The 21,109-nt window shown below is 53.3% G+C and overlaps 2 protein-coding genes across 5 annotated transcripts in view; both read right to left on the reverse strand.

Moving 5' to 3' along the window:
* Window positions 1-826: 826 nt before the first annotated feature.
* NGB (neuroglobin) lies at window positions 827-6,709 on the reverse strand. The gene is made up of 4 exons (XM_045451671.1): window positions 6,151-6,709; window positions 4,673-4,784; window positions 3,413-3,532; window positions 827-2,001 (listed from the first exon to the last, which is right to left on the reverse strand). Exons 1-4 carry the CDS (start codon window positions 6,237-6,239, stop codon window positions 1,867-1,869), a joined length of 456 nt encoding a protein of 151 aa, XP_045307627.1. The 5' UTR covers window positions 6,240-6,709; the 3' UTR covers window positions 827-1,866.
* A 3,094-nt stretch (window positions 6,710-9,803) lies between these two features.
* POMT2 (protein O-mannosyltransferase 2) overlaps window positions 9,804-21,109 on the reverse strand; it is a 42,899-nt gene continuing 31,593 nt past the window's right edge. For all 4 annotated transcript variants that reach the window (XM_045451675.1, XM_045451674.1, XM_045451672.1 and 1 more), the window contains 9 exons: window positions 20,084-20,235; window positions 19,313-19,404; window positions 18,157-18,233; window positions 15,194-15,265; window positions 14,825-14,884; window positions 14,633-14,738; window positions 13,422-13,562; window positions 13,155-13,269; window positions 9,804-12,306 (listed from right to left, as the gene is read on the reverse strand). In XM_045451675.1, the coding sequence (XP_045307631.1) occupies window positions 12,201-12,306; window positions 13,155-13,269; window positions 13,422-13,562; window positions 14,633-14,738; window positions 14,825-14,884; window positions 15,194-15,265; window positions 18,157-18,233; window positions 19,313-19,404; window positions 20,084-20,235 (921 nt within the window). In that variant the 3' untranslated portion in view covers window positions 9,804-12,200. The remainder of the gene's footprint in view (window positions 12,307-13,154; window positions 13,270-13,421; window positions 13,563-14,632; window positions 14,739-14,824; window positions 14,885-15,193; window positions 15,266-18,156; window positions 18,234-19,312; window positions 19,405-20,083; window positions 20,236-21,109) is intronic.

Raw genomic sequence — 21,109 nt, forward strand, 5'->3', positions numbered from 1 at the left:
TGGGATTGGCACCTGCCCAACCAGGGAGGCTCTAGAAGTTTTCCTCAGGGACCCTATGAGTCTTTGGTGCCCTTTGCTGCTGTCCTGGTGCCTGGCCCATTCCTATCCCTGGCCTCACTTTGTCCCCTACGAGGTGGGCTCTCAGACCCCTGACCAGTGAACTGCTTCAGACTCTGGATTAGTGTGGGCGCATGTTGTAACAAAACAACCCCAAATATATAATGGCACAAACACAATAGATGTTTGTGTCTCTTTCCTGTAAAATTCAAAATGGGCCCTTGCTCCACAGGATGGAGAAGTTCCTTGGCCCTACCAGGCACTTCCGATTAGTAGGTACTCTCCTCCAAGCAGCAATTTGGGGACCCGGGCTCCTTCCATCTTGTGGCTCTGCCACAGTCAACACATGGCCCTCAAGGTCACTGCAAGATCTCCATCGGGCTGGCAGAGGGATGACAGAGCACAGAGGAACTTGCAGGAGTCTGGGAAGACCAGGTCTAGAAGTGGCGCACAGGTCCACACATTCCGTTGGTCAGAACTAGGTCACATGCCCCACCTGTTTGCAAAGGAGGCTGGGAAATGTAGTCTGGCTGTGTACCTAAGAGGAAGAGGAACCGAATTTGGTGCCCTGCCAGCCAGTTTCCATCACAGACCCCTAGGTCCATCCCTGCCATTGGCTTCTTGCCTTCCCCAAGCCTCTCCTTTCTTTTATATCCACTCTCTGGCCTTGGCCCTCCTGACCCCATCCTCCCACCCTGCCCTAGATCCCCCACCTTACAGCTTCATCTGGCCACAAGCTGACGCCCAAGAAAAGACCAGTCCCAGCAGGTCAGAGAGGCACACAGAACAGGTTTATTCCTCATCAGTTACACAACCACAGCACAGAGCAAAAGGTAAAAGTGCAGACAGCTTGGGCAAGGGCAGAGGGCCTCCCCTGCTGCTTTCTCTTCTATGGCAGCCTAAGTACAGACACACACCAGGTATTAAACTCGGGGAGCTGTGCCCGGCAGTGGATGTAGGCGGGGCAGGTGAGACCCAGCCCTGCTGGGGCGGGGCGGTGAGGAACAGCCACCAGAACTCAGGCCTCTTTGGAGTGAAATCCCCCTCCTCCCGTGCCCTTCCCCAGCCCCACCCCGCCCTGGCTGGCTAGCTGGCTTCTACAGAGTCGTACTAAAGGAGCTCCCAGCAGCAGCACTGAAGGAGGGAACTGGAAACAGCAAAAGAAAAACTACTCTGTCACGTGACATCTAAGCAGGCCCCTGGGACCCCGCTGAGCCCATCACAGACCCAGGTCAGCTCTCCCTTCCCCAGCAGTTCTCTTGATCACCTGCCCCTACCACCTGTGATTCCACCATGAAGGCTAAAATGGTCCCTCTTGTTTACTTATGAAAGGCAGACACCCCTGGGAGAGAGAAGAATGGAAAGCAGGCAAAATGGGAAGGTGCCCGAAGCTCAGCCACCCACTCCCTGCTTGGCCCAGCTCACCTGAGAAGGATGGATGACCAGAGCCCATGCTCTCAAAGATCTCCACCTTCCCAGCCCCGTGCCACCTCTGTGACCCAAACATTGCTCCTCTCTTAGCAGAGGAGGGATGCTAGAGGGGGAAAAAGGCAGGCAGGGAAAAGCTACTGGGGACACAAGGAAATCCAGAAGCCCCTTCTTGAAGGAAAAGCCACCCCTGTCTGCAGTCAGAGATGAGTAGGACTGAGACCCAGCCCTGCTCCATCACCTCTCCAGGGTGGTCAAGGGGACAAGGGCCTAGGTGCAAGGAGGCCTAAGGGGAGCTGGGCTACGACAGACACAGAGCAACAGACAGACACAGACAGATGGGGGCCTCCAGGTGGGGGCTGCTGGCCAGGGGGCTGCCTCTTACTCGCCATCCCAGCCTCGACTCATGGCCTGTACCACGGCCCCGTAGAGCTGGCTCCAGGCGGCCCGCATGGCTGGTGTGAACGCAGGGCCCAGGCACTTCTCCAGCATGTAGAGCAGGGACTCACCCACCGTCTGCAGAGGCAAGCGGCACCTTGTCATTCCTGAAGGCAGGAAGGCATCGTTCCATTCCACAGGTGAGAAAGCTGAGGCCGGGACCTTTCCTTTCTCCTGCACAGTATCCATGCTTCCCAAGCAAGATTCTGCCCCAATCCTTGGGTGCCACATCGGGTCCCCTTTTCCCTTAAATGTGAGGCCTTATAGTGAACCAAGCATTTCATTCCACTCAGCCTTGCAACCATCCCATGGTTGCCTGGGACCCCCAGCTCAGACCAAGCAAAGTCACTGCCCCCAGGACTCAGTTTCCTCCTCTGCACGGCAGCACTCGTGGTATTAAGATCCCAGACTCTGCAACCAGACAGACCTGAATTCACCTCCTGATTCCACCATTTATGAGCTGTGTGGCTTCAAGCAAGTTTTACAACCTGAGCCTCAGTTGCTTCATCAGTAAAACAGGGAAAGTAAAAGTCCCTACTTACCAGATTGCTGGCATGATTAAATGAGACCATCTATAAAGAGCCCTTAGCACAGCATCTGTACACAGTGAGCCTTCAAGAATAATAATGGCTCTTGTTGTTATTAACCATAACAAAATATTGCTTACTTATTCCACAAATGTTTACAGAATATCCACTAAAGACCAGGCACCGCACCAGTGCTCTAGTTAGAGAGGCCAAGGTGAGCGTGGTCCCTTCCTCGGTGTGCTGGCCATCTGGCAAGGTGACTGGACTATGGGGTAGGCTGTCACGTCCGTGGCCCCCAGTGAACCACACTTCAAGGATTCACGCCCCCTGAGTGGGGTCCCTCCACCTGGAGCCTGAGCTCATCGCGTGCCTGGCTTTGGCCAATGGGCACTACCAAGGGGGCTGCAAGCGGAGGCAGGAAGTGTCCTGGCACATCGGGGTTCTGCCCTCTTGGAACTCAGCTGCCGCTCTGCGAGGAAGCTCAGCTAGGCCACGGATAACGAGACACCACAGGATAACAAGACACCACAGGGAAAGAGGCCCCAAAGGATGACAGGCCAACTTGGATGCACCAGCCCCAGCCGTGCTCTCGGCTGAGTGCGGTACATGAGTGGCTCCAGCCCCACCATGCGGAGCAAAAGCACGACCCCGCCGAACCCAGAAATCGTTTGCTTGGGATGGTTTTATACACAGTGATAGGAAACGGGGCAGACTGGCGAATCCCAAAGGCTCCTTAAATTTCCACGGTTCTAAGAGAAGCCACACCACGGAAGAAGAATTGGAGGCTCAGAGAGGTCAAGGCAGTGCCGGGGGTCACATGGCGGGGGAGACACAGATGCAGGCCCCCAGCCCTAGTCATCTCAGGGTATGGAATGGGGAGAGAGAACAGGCGGGCAGGGAGGACAGGGAGAGTGGTGGCCTCAGGCCAGGAGCTCCAGAGAGAGGGGAGCCCCATTACCCACCGAGAAGGAGCTGAACTTCACGCCCACGGCACGGTGCTTCTTGCCCAGACCAGCAAGGTACTCCTCCAGCGAGGACAGGTCCTCTACATTGGTCACCGCAGTGTCAATCACGAACATCACCTGCCAAGGCAGAGGAGCAGTGAATCGGAGAGGTCAGAGCAGTGCCACCTGTTCACAACCACAGTCTAGATGGGGGTTCCAACCAGAAGTAAGAGAGGTCACCAGGACCCTCAGTTTTCCAGGATCAGAAATGTAAGGCAATCAGGGCACCTGGCCGGCTCAGATGGTGGAAGGTGCGACTCTTGATCTTGGGGTTGTAAGTTTGAGCCCCATGTTGGGTGTATTGATTACTTGAAAATAAATAATAAAATGTTTTAAAAAGAAAGAAAAGGAAGAAATCAAAGGAGGAAGAAAGAAAGAAGGAAGGGAGGGAGGGAGGGAGGGAGGAAGGAAGGAGGGAAGGGAGGGAGGAGGGACGGAAGGGAAGAAGGAAGGGAGGGAAGGAGGAAGGAAGGAAGGAAGGAAGGAAGGAAGGAAGGAAGGAAGGGAAGGAGGAAGGAAGGAAGGAAGGAAGGAAGGAAGGAAGGAAGGAAGGAAAGGAGGAAGGAAGGAAAGAAGGAAGGAGGGAAAGGAGGGAAGGACGAAGGAAGGAAGGGAGGGAAGGAGGAAGGAAGGAAGGAAGGAAGGAAGGAAGGAAGGAAGGAAGGAAAGAGGGAAGGAGGGATGGAAGGAAGGAAGGAAGGAAGGAAGGGAGGGAGGAAGGAAGGAAGGGAGTGCAGGGCAATCTGAGTTTGCTTGCAGGAAGTACTCAACAGTGGCCAAACTACTAATGTTATACTGTGAAGGCAGCTCCTCTCCTCTAAGGGTCTCAAAGCCCTCAACTTGGGAGCTGGATGGTGCTGCCCACCCTGGACAAAGAGAAACTGAGGCACTCTGAGAGTCACAAGCCTCTAAGGGGAACCCCAGCTTGGTTGTCATAGGCAGATGGCCCTAGTGGATCAGTGCCGACACCACCCTCAGGAGCCAGGGACAAGGCTGAGGGCAAGGGTGGGGCTGGGACCAGCTGGCTGAGCACAGGGTGCCCCAGACTCTGCCCGGCTCAGCACAGAAGGCAAGGAGCAGATGCCCCTGGCATGGGGGAGCAGCAGGAGGGGAATGAGACCAGGCCAGGGCAGGAGGAACTTTCCCTATCCCAAGTCTCTCATTCTCTCCCAGGAAGGCGTTCTGCAGGATCCCAGAGGCCGCTCTGCCTTGTCTCACCTTCCTGATGTGGTCCAGGAACTCGGGGGAGGACAGGCAGTCCTCTGGGCTGGAGAACTGGCGGCAGTTGTACTGGAAGAGGGGCAGCAGGTCAGGCTCCAGGTCAAACAGCCTGTGGGGGGAGGCCCAGGTGTCAGTCCCTACAGGCCCCCACTGGCTCCGCGAGCCCTAGCTGCCCAGCAGTGGCGGCAGGCGGTGGGGGGGGTGGTGCAGGGATTCAGCTGAAACCTAGAACACACCCACCAACCGGGCACTGACCCCTTTGCCATCTTTGCCAGTGCTCCTTTCCCTCCTCTTCCACCGGCTCTGAGGGGCATCCTCAGTGAGTCTCTAGGCCTCTCACAGGACCCAGCATTGAGAAGCCCCTCCATAAACAGTTCAGAGGGCTGGGACAGGGAGGGGTCCTCAAATAGGAAAGCCCTTCTCTCTGTCTCTGTCTCTCTCTGTCTTTTCTCTGTCTCTGTCTCTCTCTCTTCCACTCTTGGGTCAGAACGTCTGAGTCTCATCATGTCTGGGGGGGCTTGGGCCAGTGATGATAGCCGGACTACTGAGAATTCCTTACACCTACTGGTCATTGAGTACTTTACATGTAGTTAACTTCTGTATCCCTCACAATCCTAAGCAGTAGTTATGACTGTTATTCCAGGCTTACAGCACAGAGACTCTAAGTAACTTGCCTGTGGTCACACAGCTTAGAAGCAGCAGAGCCTCAGAGGGCTCCCCTTTTCCCTTTTTGTTGGTGTGGGAGGTGGGGGAGGTGGTGGTTTGCAAAAGCCTCCTCAGAAGTTCCGGGCTGGCTTTGGGAGCCAAGGCTCCTGAAAAACCATGGTGACAGGGCATTGGCTCTGGTGATGACAGAGGGGTTACCTAGAGACTCTCGAGGTAAGGTTGAAGACTGGTCTCCGTGCCCTTGGGTCTGGGCAACCCCTTCCCCCTCTCCCCAGGGGTGAGACGTGGGCGTGTATCGTCCCCTCCCCGGCTGTTCTCTCCTCCCAGCCTGGTCCTTTCCTCGGAAAGGTTTATCCTTCTGTTGGCGGCCTGAAGTGTGCACTCCTAGGGCCTGGCCAGTGCCTGCCCTCTGGGAGCCAGGCACACCCTCCCCTCACGGGCTCTCGGGGCACCCCTCAGGCACCACCCAAGGAAGGAACACTCAGGAACAGAGCCAGGGAGAGGGCACAGCGCGGGGAGCAGAGCCCGCTGGCCAGAGTGTAAGGAGATCCGCAGGGGGGGACAGCCGCCCGCCCCCGGGGAGCGCCCCCCCCCCCCCCAACGACTGCGCCCACCGCCCGGGGAAGCGCAGGAGGGGCTGCGCCACCCGTCGCCGCGCTCGCTGCTTTGGCGCACTTCTGGAAGCGCCCCGGCGCCGCCGAGGCAGAGGGCCAATCTTTCCTCCTCCGGCGCCGGTGCAGCCGCCGGTAGCCCGTTTCTGGCGAGGCACCCCGCCACCCGCACCCCCGGGGCGCTCGGGGAACCCTCACCTGGCGAACAGCACGGTGCCATGCTCCAGCGGGCTGCGGCTCACCGCCCGCCAGCTCTGCCGGATCAGCTCGGGCTCCGGGCGTTCCATGCTGGCCCGGGGACGCGGGGCGCTAGGCTGGGACCCTCGGGGCGCGGGCACCGTCACCGCACGTGCCGCGCCATCTCCGCGGCGACGCGGGCCACTCCGCACCCCCTACGGCCCCCCGCGCCTCAGCCGGGCGGGGTGTAGCCGCCGCTCCTTCCCCGCCCTAGGTGGAGGCGCCCCGCCGTGCCCGCCGGGCTGGCGCTTCCGGGGACCCCGCTCCGGCCGCTGCGCCCTGCGCGCCCCGAGGCTCCGAGAGCGCCCCGCCCCGCGCCGCCCGGCTGGGGCGCTTTAAAGCAATCGCGGCCCCCGCCCTCCTCCGTCCGTCAAGGCGCTCATCTCTGGGCAACCGGCTGTGGCCAGGGACGACCTGGTGGCCTGGGAAATGCCTGGGCTTCAGAGCTTAACAGAAAACGTCGAGCCTCTCTGGGCCTCAGGTTTTCATCTGGAAACTGGTGATGATTTCACCACTTGCTGGTTAGGGCACCCAGTTGAACTTGATCACCTTAGGAGGCTCTGCATGTGCCATCTCTCCACAAGCTTCCCTCAAGCGCTACCCGGAGGCATTAGACTTTGTCCCCCTTGGCACAGGTTCTCCTTCCTTCTGCCTGGAAATCGGACCAGGGGACGCCCAGCACCTGCCTGTGTGACCAGGCCCAGGCTGGAGAGGCTCTCTGCCCTAGCTCTGGGTCTGAGGCATCCGCACTCCCCATCCCTGCATATTGGGGGCCACCAGGGCTCTCAGCCTTAGGGACAGGGCCGAGACTGCAGCCATTTCCAGGCAGGGCTGGGTGTTCTTGAGATCATCTTTAGCAATCTGTGAGCTCCAGTTCTAACCCCGGCTCTGCTGGCCAAGGCCAGGTCTGGGGTGCAGCGGGAGTGACCACTGCAATACCTGGACATTGAGGGAGTTAAGTGCCAACATGCTATTCCACGACTTTCAATAGACTTTCAAAAAATTTAAACGGAAGTACTACTTCATTCTCTAACTTGAAGTTCAGGTAGTACAATCTCTTGCTTGCCATTCAGGGTGTGAAGCTGACCACTTGCCAGGCCTGAGCCTCTCTCTTTCAAGCACCAAAGTTCCCCCGGTCCCACCCCAGTGTGAGTGGCCCGGGCTTTGCAGGGCAAAACCCTCATTTATCTTTCATCATTTCCAGTCTCAGAGCCCAGCTCCTCCCAGCCTGACTGCCTACTTCTCTTTCAGTGTCCTCAGCATACGGTAAGGGGGTTGAGTAGTGAGGTCTCTAGGGGCCTTTTGGCCCACCTCCTTTCCTTCCATGGACACAAGGCGGTGCTCAGGGCCAGTGGTCACGAATAGCCTGAGGCTCCATGCCCAGGAGTTTGTGGGGGTGCATCCCATTCCTCTCTTCCCCACCTCCCCACACATCTCTGGGGTCTCTGGGCTGAGCAGGAGAGCCAGGCTAGAAGGCCTAGCTTGTGTCCTGAAGAGTCTGAGATCGGGGACTAGATTTCTCATTCAGTATCCTATGACCCTGCAGCCAGGTCAGCAGGTCAGGGGGGAGAAGGCCATATTATGTCTCTGGTGAGCTTCACCTTTCAGTGCCCAGATGTTCTGTGCTCTGTGCAGGCCACCTGGCTTATCTAAGGTTTCCCACTCTACCCAGTCTGCATTTCCTGGCAACAGTCTCTACTTGAGAACTTCTTGCTTCCTTTCTCCTTTGGGAGAAAGTGTCTGGGTCTAATAGGTTAGTTCATGGCAGTTAATGGTTTTAGCTGGTAAGTGGTAGAGTCAGCACTCACTCTGCCTAGAATTCTAGAGCCAGGAGAAAGGTTGCTAAGTGCACTGTAATCCCTGCTTCCCTGGGAGAAAAGGCTGGAGAAACTAGCTGGGCCTCTGCAGGGCCAGCGGGAGAGAGGGGAGAGGAGGTTCCAGGAGACAGAAGGTCTGAGTCCGTATCAGAAGTTCCCAGGATCTCCCCTCCTTGCCTGGCATCTGCCATGACTCAGGCAGGAGGTGCTAACAGAGGAGAGCTGAGTGCTGTCCTAGAGCCAGTGCTGTCACTGAGTGGACTGTCAACAGTAGACAGTGACAGAGCTGGCATTCATGGAGCATTCCTGTCCCAACTCTGTGCAAGGCTCTTTGTGTCATTTACTCCTTGTCTTCACACTGTCTCTGCCAAGAAGGTACCATTTGTTTCAATCTGGTTATACCGTTGAGGAAACAGAAGCCCAGAGGTTCGGTAACTAGCCCAAGATCACATGGCTGTAGGCAGTGGGGCCAGGAGTTGCCCTCAAGTCTGACTCCAGCCTGTTCTCTGGACCTCTGTGCTCCTCTGCCCCCTTCACTTTAATGGACCGTGACCAAGAGCTCTATCCGTAGTTCAGACCAAACCAAGGTCACTGGGTTTGGGTCAGTGGTTCCTGACTGGTGTACTGGTACTGGTATACTGGAGCTGGCTCTTAGATCGCCTTGGAGAGCCGATGGTGTGCACTGATCTTTCCAGATTCTCATCTAGTGACGTCAGGTTGCTAGCCTGAAATGGGCCATGGTGAGAATATGTACACCATGGAAATTGGCAAGTGCTACCCACCAGGCCTTTTCTCCCCTCCCAGAAAACCACTGGTCTGGGTGCACCAGGAAACACTGGGCCCCGGGTGCACTGTGGATGCGCTAAGCAGAATGCACGAAGGAACGTGCTAAACGTGGACACCTCTGAGCTGAGTCCAGGCCTTCTCCCCGGGGACCCAGGGTTGTCTGTTGTTCTGGGAAGGTGCTTTTATCCCAGGACCAAGCCGGAGAAACAGAAAAAGCCCAACTTGGTGTCCAGTCCTGGCCCTGATATTGACTAATCACAAGAGTTGAGGCAAATAATTTAATCTCTCATGGGTAGAATGGAGACAAAAGCAGCACTGACTTCACTGTGCCTTTATGAGGATGAAGTGTCACTGATGTGTCGGTGCTTAGTAAACTAAGCTGTGCCGGTCAAGTGTGTTTGGTCCCTTCCTAACTTGCCTGGACTCGGCGTCTTCCCTCCCCTGAAGCTCTGCACGTCCCCCTCCCTGCCTCCTCCAGCCCCTCTTGTCTCAGGGGGAGGGGGAGTCAGGCCGCCTGCACCTCACAGGGCAGTGCCACTCCTCTCCTCTTCCACCCACTGCCCCACACACACCAGCGCTCACCTCCTTGGGACGCTCGCCATCACTCCCAATGACAGAAGACCCCTGCGAGATGGGGCCTCTGGCGAGCACAATGGCAGCTGCTACAGTGCTGGGCTGTGTGGCTGTCTCAGACATGGACACTCTTACTCTCCACTCTCCTTGCCCTACTGTGTGGCAGGTTACCAGAGAAACAGTCCAGCTTCTGACTTATTTTGGGATAAGTTTACATAAAAGAACAGCCCTCATTACTCAAGTAATCTTGTACGTGGGAGGGCCCCAATGTCCCTCGGGGTGACGGGGCTCACCTGCCCAGCCAGGGCCTTTGCTGAAATTAGAATGGCCTCAGACACCGGGACACGGTAGAACGGTTCTTGCCCCCAAAACATTCTTCTCTTTCTGGGAGCCCGAGGGAAAGTCAGGTTCAATTAAGTACAACAAGAACACCATGGCTTTCAAAATAAGGGCTATTTATTACAAAAGTAAATGGCCTCTGATTATCTGTGGAAACCTTTTTTTAATATAAAATCGTGGCTCAAGAAGCTGGCTGGAGGTTGTGCTCACAAACATCTTCCTCCACCAGCAAGTTTGTGGGGCAGATCACATTTCCGCCGATTCCTGGGCACTGGAGCTCATACTCAGGGCACCACCCCAACAGCCCCTCTCCCCAGCATCTGCCAACAACAGAACCTGAACACTTGCAGCTGCGTCCACCCGCACAGCCTCGTCCCCAGAGAAAGGTCTGTTCATCTGGGCTAAGAGGAAGCGGGGGGAGTGAGCAAGCAATTCTCTCATCCTTGGAACATAGTAGAAGAGACGGAGGAACCCTTCTTTCCCAGTGTGGCCAAATGAGGAGGGAGCCACGGGGAGGAAGCTGGCTGAGCTTTCTCATTCCCCACCCTCCCCCAGAGTGGCTGCCCCTCTGGCTCCTTCAGGGTTCCTCCCTTCCAACAAGTTCCTATTAGGAAAGAAGAAGGTGCAAGGGAACAACGGCCACCTCCCAGTTGTCATCAGGCCAGTGCTCTTAGCTGAGAGGCAAGCGCAGATTCCTGCACTCGCCCTGGGTGGGCAGGAGAGCCCACCCAAATGGCTGTCCCCACCCAGCTCAGAAGAAACCAACTCTCTGCCTTTGGGGAGGAGAGACAGCGGTGCGGTGGAAAGCGTAAGCAGAGGTCCTCCATCCCTGTTCTTTCCTTCCAGAAATGCAATTAAGCACACAGCCCAGACTCAGCACACAGGCAGCACTTCCTGCCAGGGGAAGTCAAAAGGGCTGCAGCCCTGGGAGAGGGAGGTCATCACACCCCAGATCTAATTAACAAACCTGCCTTGCTTTTGACATTGCTGCATTTCCTCTATTAACATTAATGATGGCTGGTCCGAACGGCTAAGGATGGCCAGAAGCTTCCCTCCCCACCGCCCAGTAGGTAGCACAGTCTGTCCCTGGGACCAATTTCCAGTCTCCGTGGCAACCGCCTCCCAGAGATGCTCTAAAGAGCTCTGACCCTGTCAGAATTGGTGGGGGCTACAGAGGAGGGAAGATGAAGTGTGGCAGAGCCTCATCATTAAACCTGGAAGCATCACAGCCCTCCGAGACAAAATACTCTGTCATGTACTGGCGGGAGGGAGGCAGGCTGAGGAGCTGGCCTTGGGCTGGTTCGGTTCTCACCCAAGGGTTTCCTTAATCTCTTCTATTTGGGGAAGAAGTGAAAGGAACAGCTAGCTCTGAGCTTCTTCCTTGGGCTTTAAAGTGGCAGAGAGTAGAAGCTTTGCTGCATTTCTAGGTGCTCTGGGTCCTTGGGGAAAGAGATTAGTGAAACAGTGACACAGAGAAAGGGGAATGAAATGGAAATGGGGTGTCAGCAGGGGAAGACTAGAGAAGTAAAAGGAACACCTCATGAGTGACAGGGACATCAATCCGGATGGGCCACACGGCCTACTGGGACCCCAGCCCGGCACCACAGATCCCTGCCCTGCTGCCCATCACCCTCGGCTGCTAAGAAAGGGGCCCCAAAGGCTCTCCCAGCCATCAGGAGAGTGCGTCTGCCCCACTGGTGCAGCCAGGCTGGATGCAGAGGGAAAAGGACGGTAGCAAGAAACACCTCTGGCGAGCAGGCCCTGCAAACACAGAGCAGCCCAGGATAGGGTGCCATTCCTCCCACAAGACATCACGTAATACTCTGAGAGTGAGGAAGCCAGGGCTGGTGAGCTCTCAGCTGCCTTGCTCTGGAGACTTCCCAGCAGCTGCCGCCCGGGAAGCAGCTGGGAGGCCAGCCCTCCAGCCCAGAGGTGCTCCGCTCTGTTTGTTGGGAGGAGAGCGGCGCAGCGTGGACAGTCCCGTCTGCTCTGGCCTTGGTGATTTCCCAGAGTGGGGTTGGTGAGCTCAGCCTTCTTGGAGGTCAGAGAATTTATGATGGTCTTACTTTCAAACCAAATCCAGTGTGAAGGAAAATACCAGAAAATACTACTGTAGCCCTGGACTATTTCTTGAGTTTATGACACTCAGCTGTCCACAGTCACAGTCTATATTCCACAGGTATATGGGCACATGTACCCTCACACCCCCACACACATCCCTCCTTATGTTGCACACTTGGGGAAACAGACCAGAGAGGTGGTGTCCTCTATTGCTGGGCCATTCCCAGTGGTGGGACCTCTGCAGAGAGAGCCGCGGCTCTCCCTTGTGTTGGGTTAAGTTCCGGGTGTGCCCCCAGAGCTCGGTCCTGGAAGGCAGCAGAATTCCTCAGGCTCCTCGGGCAGCTTCGCCCGCAGCTGGGAGGGTCCAAGGGCTGGCTGCACAGCTGGCTATGCCCAGAAAGTTCCTGGACTCAGGCTGAAGTCCTTGCAGTAGCCTCAAAAGTCCCATGATTCAAGCCACCTTAGTCCTGCCATTGGACTTCGGGGATCCTGGGCTAGGGGACCAACCATCCCGTAAGCCAGAGGGTGGAAGAGGTAGAAACTGTGAGAGAGAATCCAGAGGGGGGCGGGTGGCATCCAGTGCCTTGGCATCGGCAAGCGGCCCTATAGACCCTTGAAATTCAGCCACCCCCCTACCCCCTCACCCCCCCCCCCCCACTAGAGTTCATTAGGTCTTCTCCACCTACAAGATCTGCTTGTTCTTGTCACCACAGTCTGTCTGGGTTCGCTGTTTGGGCACACTGTTGTCTGAGAGCTTAGCAGATGCTGACTTAATGACAATGAAGGAAAGGGCTCCTCCCAAGAGGCCCCAGGGAGAGACCAGCCCAGGGGTCTGGTCATGGCTGTTTGGCTCAGAGTGCATGTTATAATGTGCATGTGCTCTCAGGTCACAGACCCACCATTTGCAGTTCATGCTTTAATGCTGCCTCCCTGGCAGCACTAAAGGCCAGTGACTCTCAATAGGGGATCTGTGAGACTGGCATGAAGGTGGGGAGAGGAGGGGAGGCTTGCCAAACACCCTCCTTCCAGTTATTCTGAGCCACAGCCCACACCACTCTTCCCACCCTCTCCCTCACCCTGCCTCCTCCAGAGCTGTCTGGTAGGGAGCCATGGTCATATAAAACCTGGAACCTACTGGTAAAAGGAAAGAATGCAGAGTTAGCCCCTGTTTCTCCTATCCGGCTGCACATTAGGGTCACCTGGGGAGCTCTGAAAAATGGAATCAGAGCTTCTGGGGGTGGGGCTCAGTTACCAGAGTGCTTTAAAAGCAGAGTTTAAAAGCAGAGTGCTTTAGAATCCCAGGGGATTCTAAAATGCATCCAGGGCAGAGGCATCAGACTTGTGGGTGGAGAGTGGGGGACAGCTATGCAAGGAGTGGGGAATACTCACCTGTAGGCAGTTCCCAGGAGCAGGCTCAGGTTTCCCACCACATACAGGCCCCTGGCCACGGAAGAGGAGGCCAGGCTCCAGGCCCAGAGCCGCAGGAGAGTGTCCCACAGAATACCTAAGGGAAAGAAGAGACCTAGCACCAGTCTGTCAGAGGATGACTTCTGGGGATGCAGCACGAAGGAGCCACTCCAGGTCAGGAAGCAGGGAGACCCCCCTCAGCATTGTTCCTCTGCCCCTCTCCCCCAGGTCCAGGTAGGCAGTGCTGACCTGTCAACATGCTGGAGAAGAGCATGGCTGGGAAGTAGTGGTGGAAGTAGAGAATCCGGCCCATCAGGAAGAACGGGAAGTAATGGAGAATCCAGCCAAGCAGGAGCTGACCGCCTCCTCGCAGCAGGACCTGGGACAACCCTGGGCCCCAAGCAGCACAGCCCAGGTTACAGCCAGGGAGAGGGCAGAGACCCGGGGTCCTTGTCCAGCTCTGCCCCTTCCCTGCTGTGTGACTGGACCGGGCTGCCTTTCCTCATCTGGAGAATGCTGAGCAAGCCTAGGCAGCTGGAAGAGAGGAGCAGCTGGCCCTCGAGAGCCTTGCACATTACCCACTCAGGGAGGCTGGCACCCATGCAGGTGCACCAAACACCAGCAGGAGGCAGCCTAGCCTCTAAAGAAACCAAGATGCTCACATCCCACAGGTAGCTGCCCCCATCCCACCTCCATCTCCCACACCTTTGCTGCCACACAGATCTTTGCAGCGGCCGACAGGAGGGAGGTGAAGTTGGAGATGAGGATGGAGGGGGGCAGAGGGGGCCCAGGACTGTGGCTGTTCACAGAGGGAGCGGCACAGGGTAAAAAGAGCCTGCGGGAACGTTTCAGGGGCTGCAGTCCGTGCCCTAGGGGCTCCTCCCCACCCCACTAGAAGATGGGCCATGGAACAGGGAGGAGGCAGAGGACAAGAGGTGGGTAGCTCTCTACAGAGTGTAAAGGTTAAAAGCGAAGGCTCTGGAGACACCTGGGTGGCTCAGTCAGTTGAGCATCGAACTCTTGATTTCGGCTCAGGTCATGATCCCAGGGTTGTGGGATCAAGCCCCCATGTGTTGGGCTCCATGCTGAGCATGGGAGCCTGCTTAAGATTCTCTCTCTTCCTCTGCTCCTCTCCTCTGCTCTCGTGCTCGTGCTCGCGCTCTCTCTCACTCAAAGAAAAAAAGTGAAGGCTCTGAAGTCAGACTGCTTGGGTTTGAATCTCAGCTCTACACTTACCAGTGTATGTTCTGGGACAAGTCTCTTCTCTTTGTGCCTTTGCTTCCTAATCCATAAAATGGGGGTAAGAATGTTCTACTCTACAGGGCTGTTGGGAGGATAGGCATTCGGTGACTGAACTTTAAAGAAGGGAGAGAGTGGGGGCTGAAGGCAGAATGGCCCAGCAGAAGTATAGGCCCCAGCCAGCTGCTAGGTCAGGGGAGGGAGAGCCCAAGGGACCCAACCTTCAACCTCCGCAGGCAGGTGTGCCCCTCTCTGCACAGCTACAGCAATGATGCTCCCCAAGAGGAGGTAGAGGGCAATGCTCAACAGATTCAGCCACCAAACCACCTGCATGGAAAGGAGAATGGGCAGGTGAGAGGAAAGCCGCAGTCCCCAGGCTGAAGGTCTACACAGGGAGAGGGCTGGGCACTCACCGGGTTGCCAAGCAGATACACACGGAAGTCTGTGTCATTGATCCCTGAGAAGCGCAGGCCCTGTGGGGCAGAGGACACCCTGCTGATCCAGGGCCCAGTGCATCCAGGCCACACGTGCTCCGGTGGGGGGAAGACCAGTTACCTTTCACAGATAGGGAGCCTGGGCAGGAGGCTCAGAAAGTGCCAATTCTACATGAGCTCTCGGGGAAGGTGGGTCAGATTCAGGACAAAAAACAGAGCCCTGTCGGCCAGCCACCTCATGCCAGGCAAGGCCTTGCCTAGTTACCCTAGCTCACCCCACCCAACCAAGTCTCAGTGACCTCTTTTTTGGCTCCATTTCCTGGGATAAACTCTAGCCTTGAGCCCTACCTGATAGTTGACAGGCCAGTGCCAGGGTTTGGACGTGAACTCATTGTCCTTGGGTTTGAGACCATTGTTCCCCTGCAGGAAAATGGCAAAAAGAAGCTAGTCAAGGCAGAGATCTAGAGAGCTGACAGAAGTGTGAGCAATGGGCATCTCTGACATATGGCCAAGTGTCCAGAGGAAACCTCCCCCTACCGTCCCCCTCCCTGCAGGGAAGTCAGGTGCTCATTTTCAGTCACTGTTCACCTGCTTACAACTGCCTTACTTCTCCCAACACACAAGCCTCCATTTCCACCAGAGACAGTCCATTCAGACCCACTATGCTTGAGAGAAAAGAGAATGAAAGACTTGTTTCCTGTGAGCACAAAACATACACCCATCTTTCAGACCAAGGAGAAGGTGTGAAGAGAGCTAGTGGGGATACAAAATCAAGCCGACTTACTTGTTCCCTCAGGAACCCAATTTCAAACACAGAACCAGAAATCTGATGAGTTCCCAGACTTGGAAAAAGTTACTTTAACCTAGTGTTTCTCAACTTTTTTTTTTCATTATTGCCCCTCCTGGAACTTTTCAGACATTTTTTTCCTAAATGCCTCCAATGACATTTTAATACCACAGCAATACTATAAATATGTTTATATACTGGATGACTACCTATGCTTCATACATGAAAAAGTTAACGGTTTTCTGCCCTCCAAGAACACATTTTACCCTCTGGGTGATATTACGCATTGAGAATACATACTTTAGCCTGAAGGAACAAGATTCAGCCCCTTTAATCCAGTGGCTAAGACTGTCCTCTACACGGCAAAATCAGGGCTTTTCAAAGGCAAGAAGGAAAGGATCAGGACCCTGGATACTAAGCACAGGTCTGGTGTCAGCCTCATTATCAGAACAAATTGAGAAGGCACTTCCTGAGAACAGTTGTAAGATGCTGTGAGTTAGGTCAGGGTTTCTCCATTGAAGGGCCTCAGAATGAAGAATGAATCTGGACCCCAAAGGAGCTGTGGAGGGAAATGAATTCCTTCAAACCAGTGCAGTTCAGTCCCAGGCTCAAGGACTCCAGCCAGAGCTATAACAAACCAGGGGCATCCTATTTACTACATTAATGTCAGAAATCCAGTTCCTTTACTAAACCAAGAAATGGAAGGAAGGAAAAGTCTGTAACCATTACAGGCATATACATTTGTACACTGTTCTCTATGCTTAACACCTTGAGTGGGCTCGTTCCAGCTGACCCCACCAGACGAGGCAGCCTTCTCTGCACAGGACTCAGGCCCTCCACTCAGCTGGCAGAAAAGCCCTCTCCCGTGCAGTTTCCATCATCTGGACTATTTTGATCTCTTTCCCCATCTTGATGCTACATTGGTTGAGTAAGAAAGCTCTCTTATGCCCTTTTATTCTTTGGCTCTACCTCTTAGATAATGAAAGAAGAAACGAAACTATTTAGACTTAGTCTTAAAATTCTACCCAGATGAGGACACCTGGGTGGCTCAGTTGGCTGGGAGACTGACTCTTGATTCCGGCTCAGGTCATGATCTCACGATTCATGATATCAAGTCCCATGTCAGGTTCTGCGCTGACAGTGCAGAGCCTGCTTGGGAGTCTCTGTCTCCCTCGCTCTCTGCCCCTCCCCCGCTCGTGCGCATGTACACACACATGTGCTCTCTCTCTCAAAATAAGTTAACAAAACTTTAAAAATAAAAAAATTCTACCCAGACCTAGAATGATATTTTGACTGACAGGCACATATTCAAAGGAGCTATGTCATCAGGCCACAGTGACAGCTACAAGCAGAGAGTCAGAGAAGAAGTGACCCAGAGATCACTTGATGTGAAGTCATCACCTCGCAATGTGCAAAAATGACAAAATCTGAATTTTTTAATTTAATCTGGTGGAAGAAGTCAACTATATTTACTGAGTACCGCCTATAAAATCACTTCCAGGGAAGTCTGCTTGACAACGGCTCAGCAGGGGAAAAATAACAATCACTAGACCTCTCTGCTGCCCTGTGGGTGGAGTGATAATCACAAACCTGACTTGGGATACAGTGACTCTTAAACACCATTCCTGCAGAACAGCCAAAGGAAAGGGGTCTCTTCTATACATCCACACTGCAGCAAGATTTCTCTAACACACCGGGAGAAGTTAAGATAATGGGTAGAACTTTCTCAACTTAAAGCTCTCTTCTCTCAATTGTTCTTACGCCTTTGAGCTACGACTGCTGTCAGATACCAATGATGGAGAGTACAAACAAAGAATCTTATAAAACCTGCAAAAGACTCAATCAGGCCCCCTAAATAGATCCCAAGTCTAGGAACTTGAGGGGGCTCATGGTAGGGATTTTATGCTGCAGCTAAACAACATGCTCAGGTTAGCTATTCATCCTAATTCATTCTAACCTCAGGTGATGGAATGAACTATCAGCATCTCATGCTCTTCAGGCAAGAGCACTCTGGCTTTCAGGAGCTCTGCCATTTGAACAGATTTGAGAATCACTTAGAAATGGAAGAGCGTAGCAGTAACCAGCACTGACTCTGCCAGCCTCGCTGTGAAGCCCGGATCCACCTCTTACATTTAGCTGTGTGACCCTGGGCAGCTTTAACCTCTCCGTGCCCCAATTCCCTCATCTATAAACTGGGGACAATAATCTCCATAGGACTGTAATAACCACTGAATAAGTCAGTTCACGTGCAGTGCTTAGAGTGGTGACTGGCACATAAGAGCTACATACGTGTGCACTGGTGCCTGTTGTCATCATCATCATCATCATCATCATCATCATCACCACTATCATCATTCTGTGATAAGGGAAATGCCTTTGAAAACCAAGTAAACTGTAAGTGAAGACCCTTTCAAAGTCCTCCATGAGGGGGCAGTGGATCTATACATGGCTCCTGATCTGTGATGCAAATCTCTGGATGGCAAGAGCTCGTAGAGAAGCCATCGAATGAGAGGGGCCACAGTACCCGGATCATCACCATGTGGGACTCCAGCAAGACCTCAGGAAAACTGGGCTGCAGCACGTCCAGGCTGATGTTCGGCACTAGGCAAAGAAATGACAGAGAAGAAAACCTTGGTTGCACATTCTCCCAGCTGTCCACGGCATCCACACTGTGGCCAGAGTCTGAGTGCAGCCTTCCTGATGCTCTGGCTAACCAGTAGGTAGGAGTGTTGAGGAGACAGAAGAAAGCTTGACTCAATTCTTGATCATCCGCCTTCAGCTTGTGTGAAGCACTCATGAGGCATTTGGAGAAACACAAAGGCAACAGATGATGAGGCCTGTCCCCGCTCTCGGCACCATCACCCTTCATTATGGTACAGCCTCAAATGCTGCTCTCCCTGCCAGGCAGGTCTGTGAGGACAGGGGCCAAGTCCACCTCATCCGCCAGTGTCTTCCTGGGACCCCCAGTCTTCCCGTCATACTCACTAAAGAGTTGTTTAATTGGTTAATTAATTAGCTGGTTGGTTAAATTAGGTAGTAAGAAGAATGTAAAATGGGAAGCATGGAGAAAGGAAATCAAGCAAAAGCTTGAAAGGGGTGGTTGGGGAGGACAGATGATGAATCCAAAGATTCACTGAGTTGAAGATGACACTGATGTAGAAATGTCAAACAGGAGCCTGGGAGTACAGATATGGGGCTCAGATCAAGGGCTGTGGCCATCGCTTTCTGTACAAGTGTTGGCTGGCTGTGGGGAGGGGAGGAGCTCTACACAGGGGCATAAAGGGAAAGCACCAGCCTGCTCTAAGCCTTGAGAGTGGGAAGAACCCCTGGTACAGGGGACAGAACAGCTCAGAAGGAGATGAGAGAGGTGGGCCTGCACTTCAGGCAGTCAAGGCGAAGCATTAAATCCAGAGAGAGGCAAGGAAAATGAAAAGAGGAAATTAGCTCTGGTCCTGAGTGAAGTCACTGGTCACTTTAGGGAGAGTTTAAGGAAGACGGGAAGTTCACATGGATGGGAAGAGAAAGGAGCTACCTTCATACAAAAACTCGTGTGAAGAGATTCAGTTTAAAAAAGGCAAGAAATGGCAATAATGATACAAAGTGACAGCAGAGTCTATAAAGGTTTATTTTTCTAAGATAAGAGTTACTTATAAATGTTTCCAGGAAGTAAGTTCACTCACGTTTGGGGTTGATATGGTCCTCCACATTCCAGATAGAGTTGAGGGTTTCCTTTAGGTATGGGGTGCAAGTAACCTCCAACTGCTCCCAGCCCCTGTGAAAAGCAGTCACAGGTGTCTCTCAGAAGATGTGAAACTCACCAGAGTAGCACTGTTGAATCTCTTATATACACACGACTCTGTTCTTTTCAATCCAGGGGCTATGCTTTTATCAACCTCACTCTTGTATTCCACGACTATCACAGAAGTCATCTAGCATAGAGCATTCCCACTTTAGGAAGGTCCAGAGCAGTTAGAAGGTCCAAACCAGATGAACAAACATTGAACTCTCAGTACACATAAAATACCCAAGGGACTCTGGAGTTCTCTGCTCTATAACACACCCGATGCCTTTTCTCCCTCTATTTACCATACAAAAACATGAGGGGCGCCTGGGTGGCTCAGTTGGTTAAGCGTCCAACTTCAGTTCAGGTCATGACCTCATGGCTCGTGAGTGTGAGCCCTGCGTCTGGCTCTGTGCCGGCAGCTCAGAGCCAGGAGCCTGCTTCAGATTCTGTCTCCCTCTCTCTCTGCCCTTCCCTGCCCCACCCCCACCCCCGTGCTCAGTCTCTCAAAAATAAATAAGCATTTAAAAAATATATATATATTTTTTTTAAATACAAAAACATGAGGTGAACATTGACAATGGAGAAACAGAAGTTTCTGGTATACTGCTGGTACTGTGAAAGGAGAAGCATGAGCCTCAACTGGGACATCAATACCCCAAAGACTCACCATTTGGGCAGGACCTTTCCCGAGGAGCCCAGGACACAACCTGTGACCAGATGGATGAGTCGAATTCGACTTCTCAGCACTTTGATCCGGTTTCCAAATTTTCTGTTTACAACCTCAATCCGCCAGAAATCATTGGAGTCTCCCGTCCCATTCTGCCATGTAAATCAAGGAAAAAATACAAAGAAAGCAAGATGACTTTAGAGAACGCATGTCAGGAAGGGGAAATGGCCACCCTTTCAGATGCCACCATGTTACAAAGGTCAAAGACTAAATGGGCCTCAATGGATAAGGTGGGAAAGGGAACACAGCAACACCCCAAGTGATACACATTCCTCAGCACTCACTATCACAACCAAGAAAAGTAGTGTAACTTCTACAGCCTGCAGTCCGATTCTTCACTTCATGGGACTAGAGTTTAAATTCTAAACATATGTTTTTACTCTTAAACCAAACTCAAGACATCACCCTGAACCAACAGAAATAGATTTGGGTCATTTGCACCCATTACTTGGCCATCTGGACACTTACTCATCTAAGCCAGAAATTAAGACACTTATGTCTAATTCTCCTCAGGAGATACCCGCAAGAAAAAGATGAGTTGTGGCTCCAGTACTGTAGGCTGAGCAAACAGAAAGAGGGTTGGGAAGTCCACCTAGCAGAATCGTTACTGATTCTGCACCAAAGCCTCTGCAAGGGAACATAAGATGGTCCTAAGTCTAGCTGCCCACAAGTTGTTTTGTTTCCAAATTACTCCCCAAGCCGTAAGTATAAAGCTTCTTCTATTAACTACATCACCCCAAGGTAGTAAAAATCTCAAAATAACATGGTGATTAACATCGCTCTGCAGAACAGGCAAGTAATCCTTAAAAACAAAGCCAATGAAGATTTGGGATCTGGCAAAGGATAAACTTATATATTCACCTAGGATCATATTGTGGATCCATGGCTTCTATTATCAATGTAATTTTATTTTATTATTACTTATTTTTTAATTTTTTAATGCTTATCTATTTTTGAAAGAGAGAC

Source organism: Leopardus geoffroyi, chromosome B3 (genome assembly GCF_018350155.1).
Source record: "Leopardus geoffroyi isolate Oge1 chromosome B3, O.geoffroyi_Oge1_pat1.0, whole genome shotgun sequence".
NCBI classification, from domain to species: Eukaryota; Metazoa; Chordata; class Mammalia; order Carnivora; family Felidae; genus Leopardus; species Leopardus geoffroyi.

What these genes read in the sequence shown, in the direction of transcription:
- NGB (XM_045451671.1), bottom strand. Translation starts at nt 6,239, where the DNA reads ATGGAACGCCCGGAGCCCGAGCTGATCCGGCAGAGCTGGCGGGCGGTG. An exon ending in GGCACCGTGCTGTTCGCCAG is followed by an intron (nt 4,785 to 6,150) that starts GTGAGGGTTCCC and finishes CTCCCCCCACAG; the next exon opens with GCTGTTTGACCTGGAGCCTG. An exon ending in TCCTGGACCACATCAGGAAG is followed by an intron (nt 3,533 to 4,672) that starts GTGAGACAAGGC and finishes CTGCCTTGGCAG; the next exon opens with GTGATGTTCGTGATTGACAC.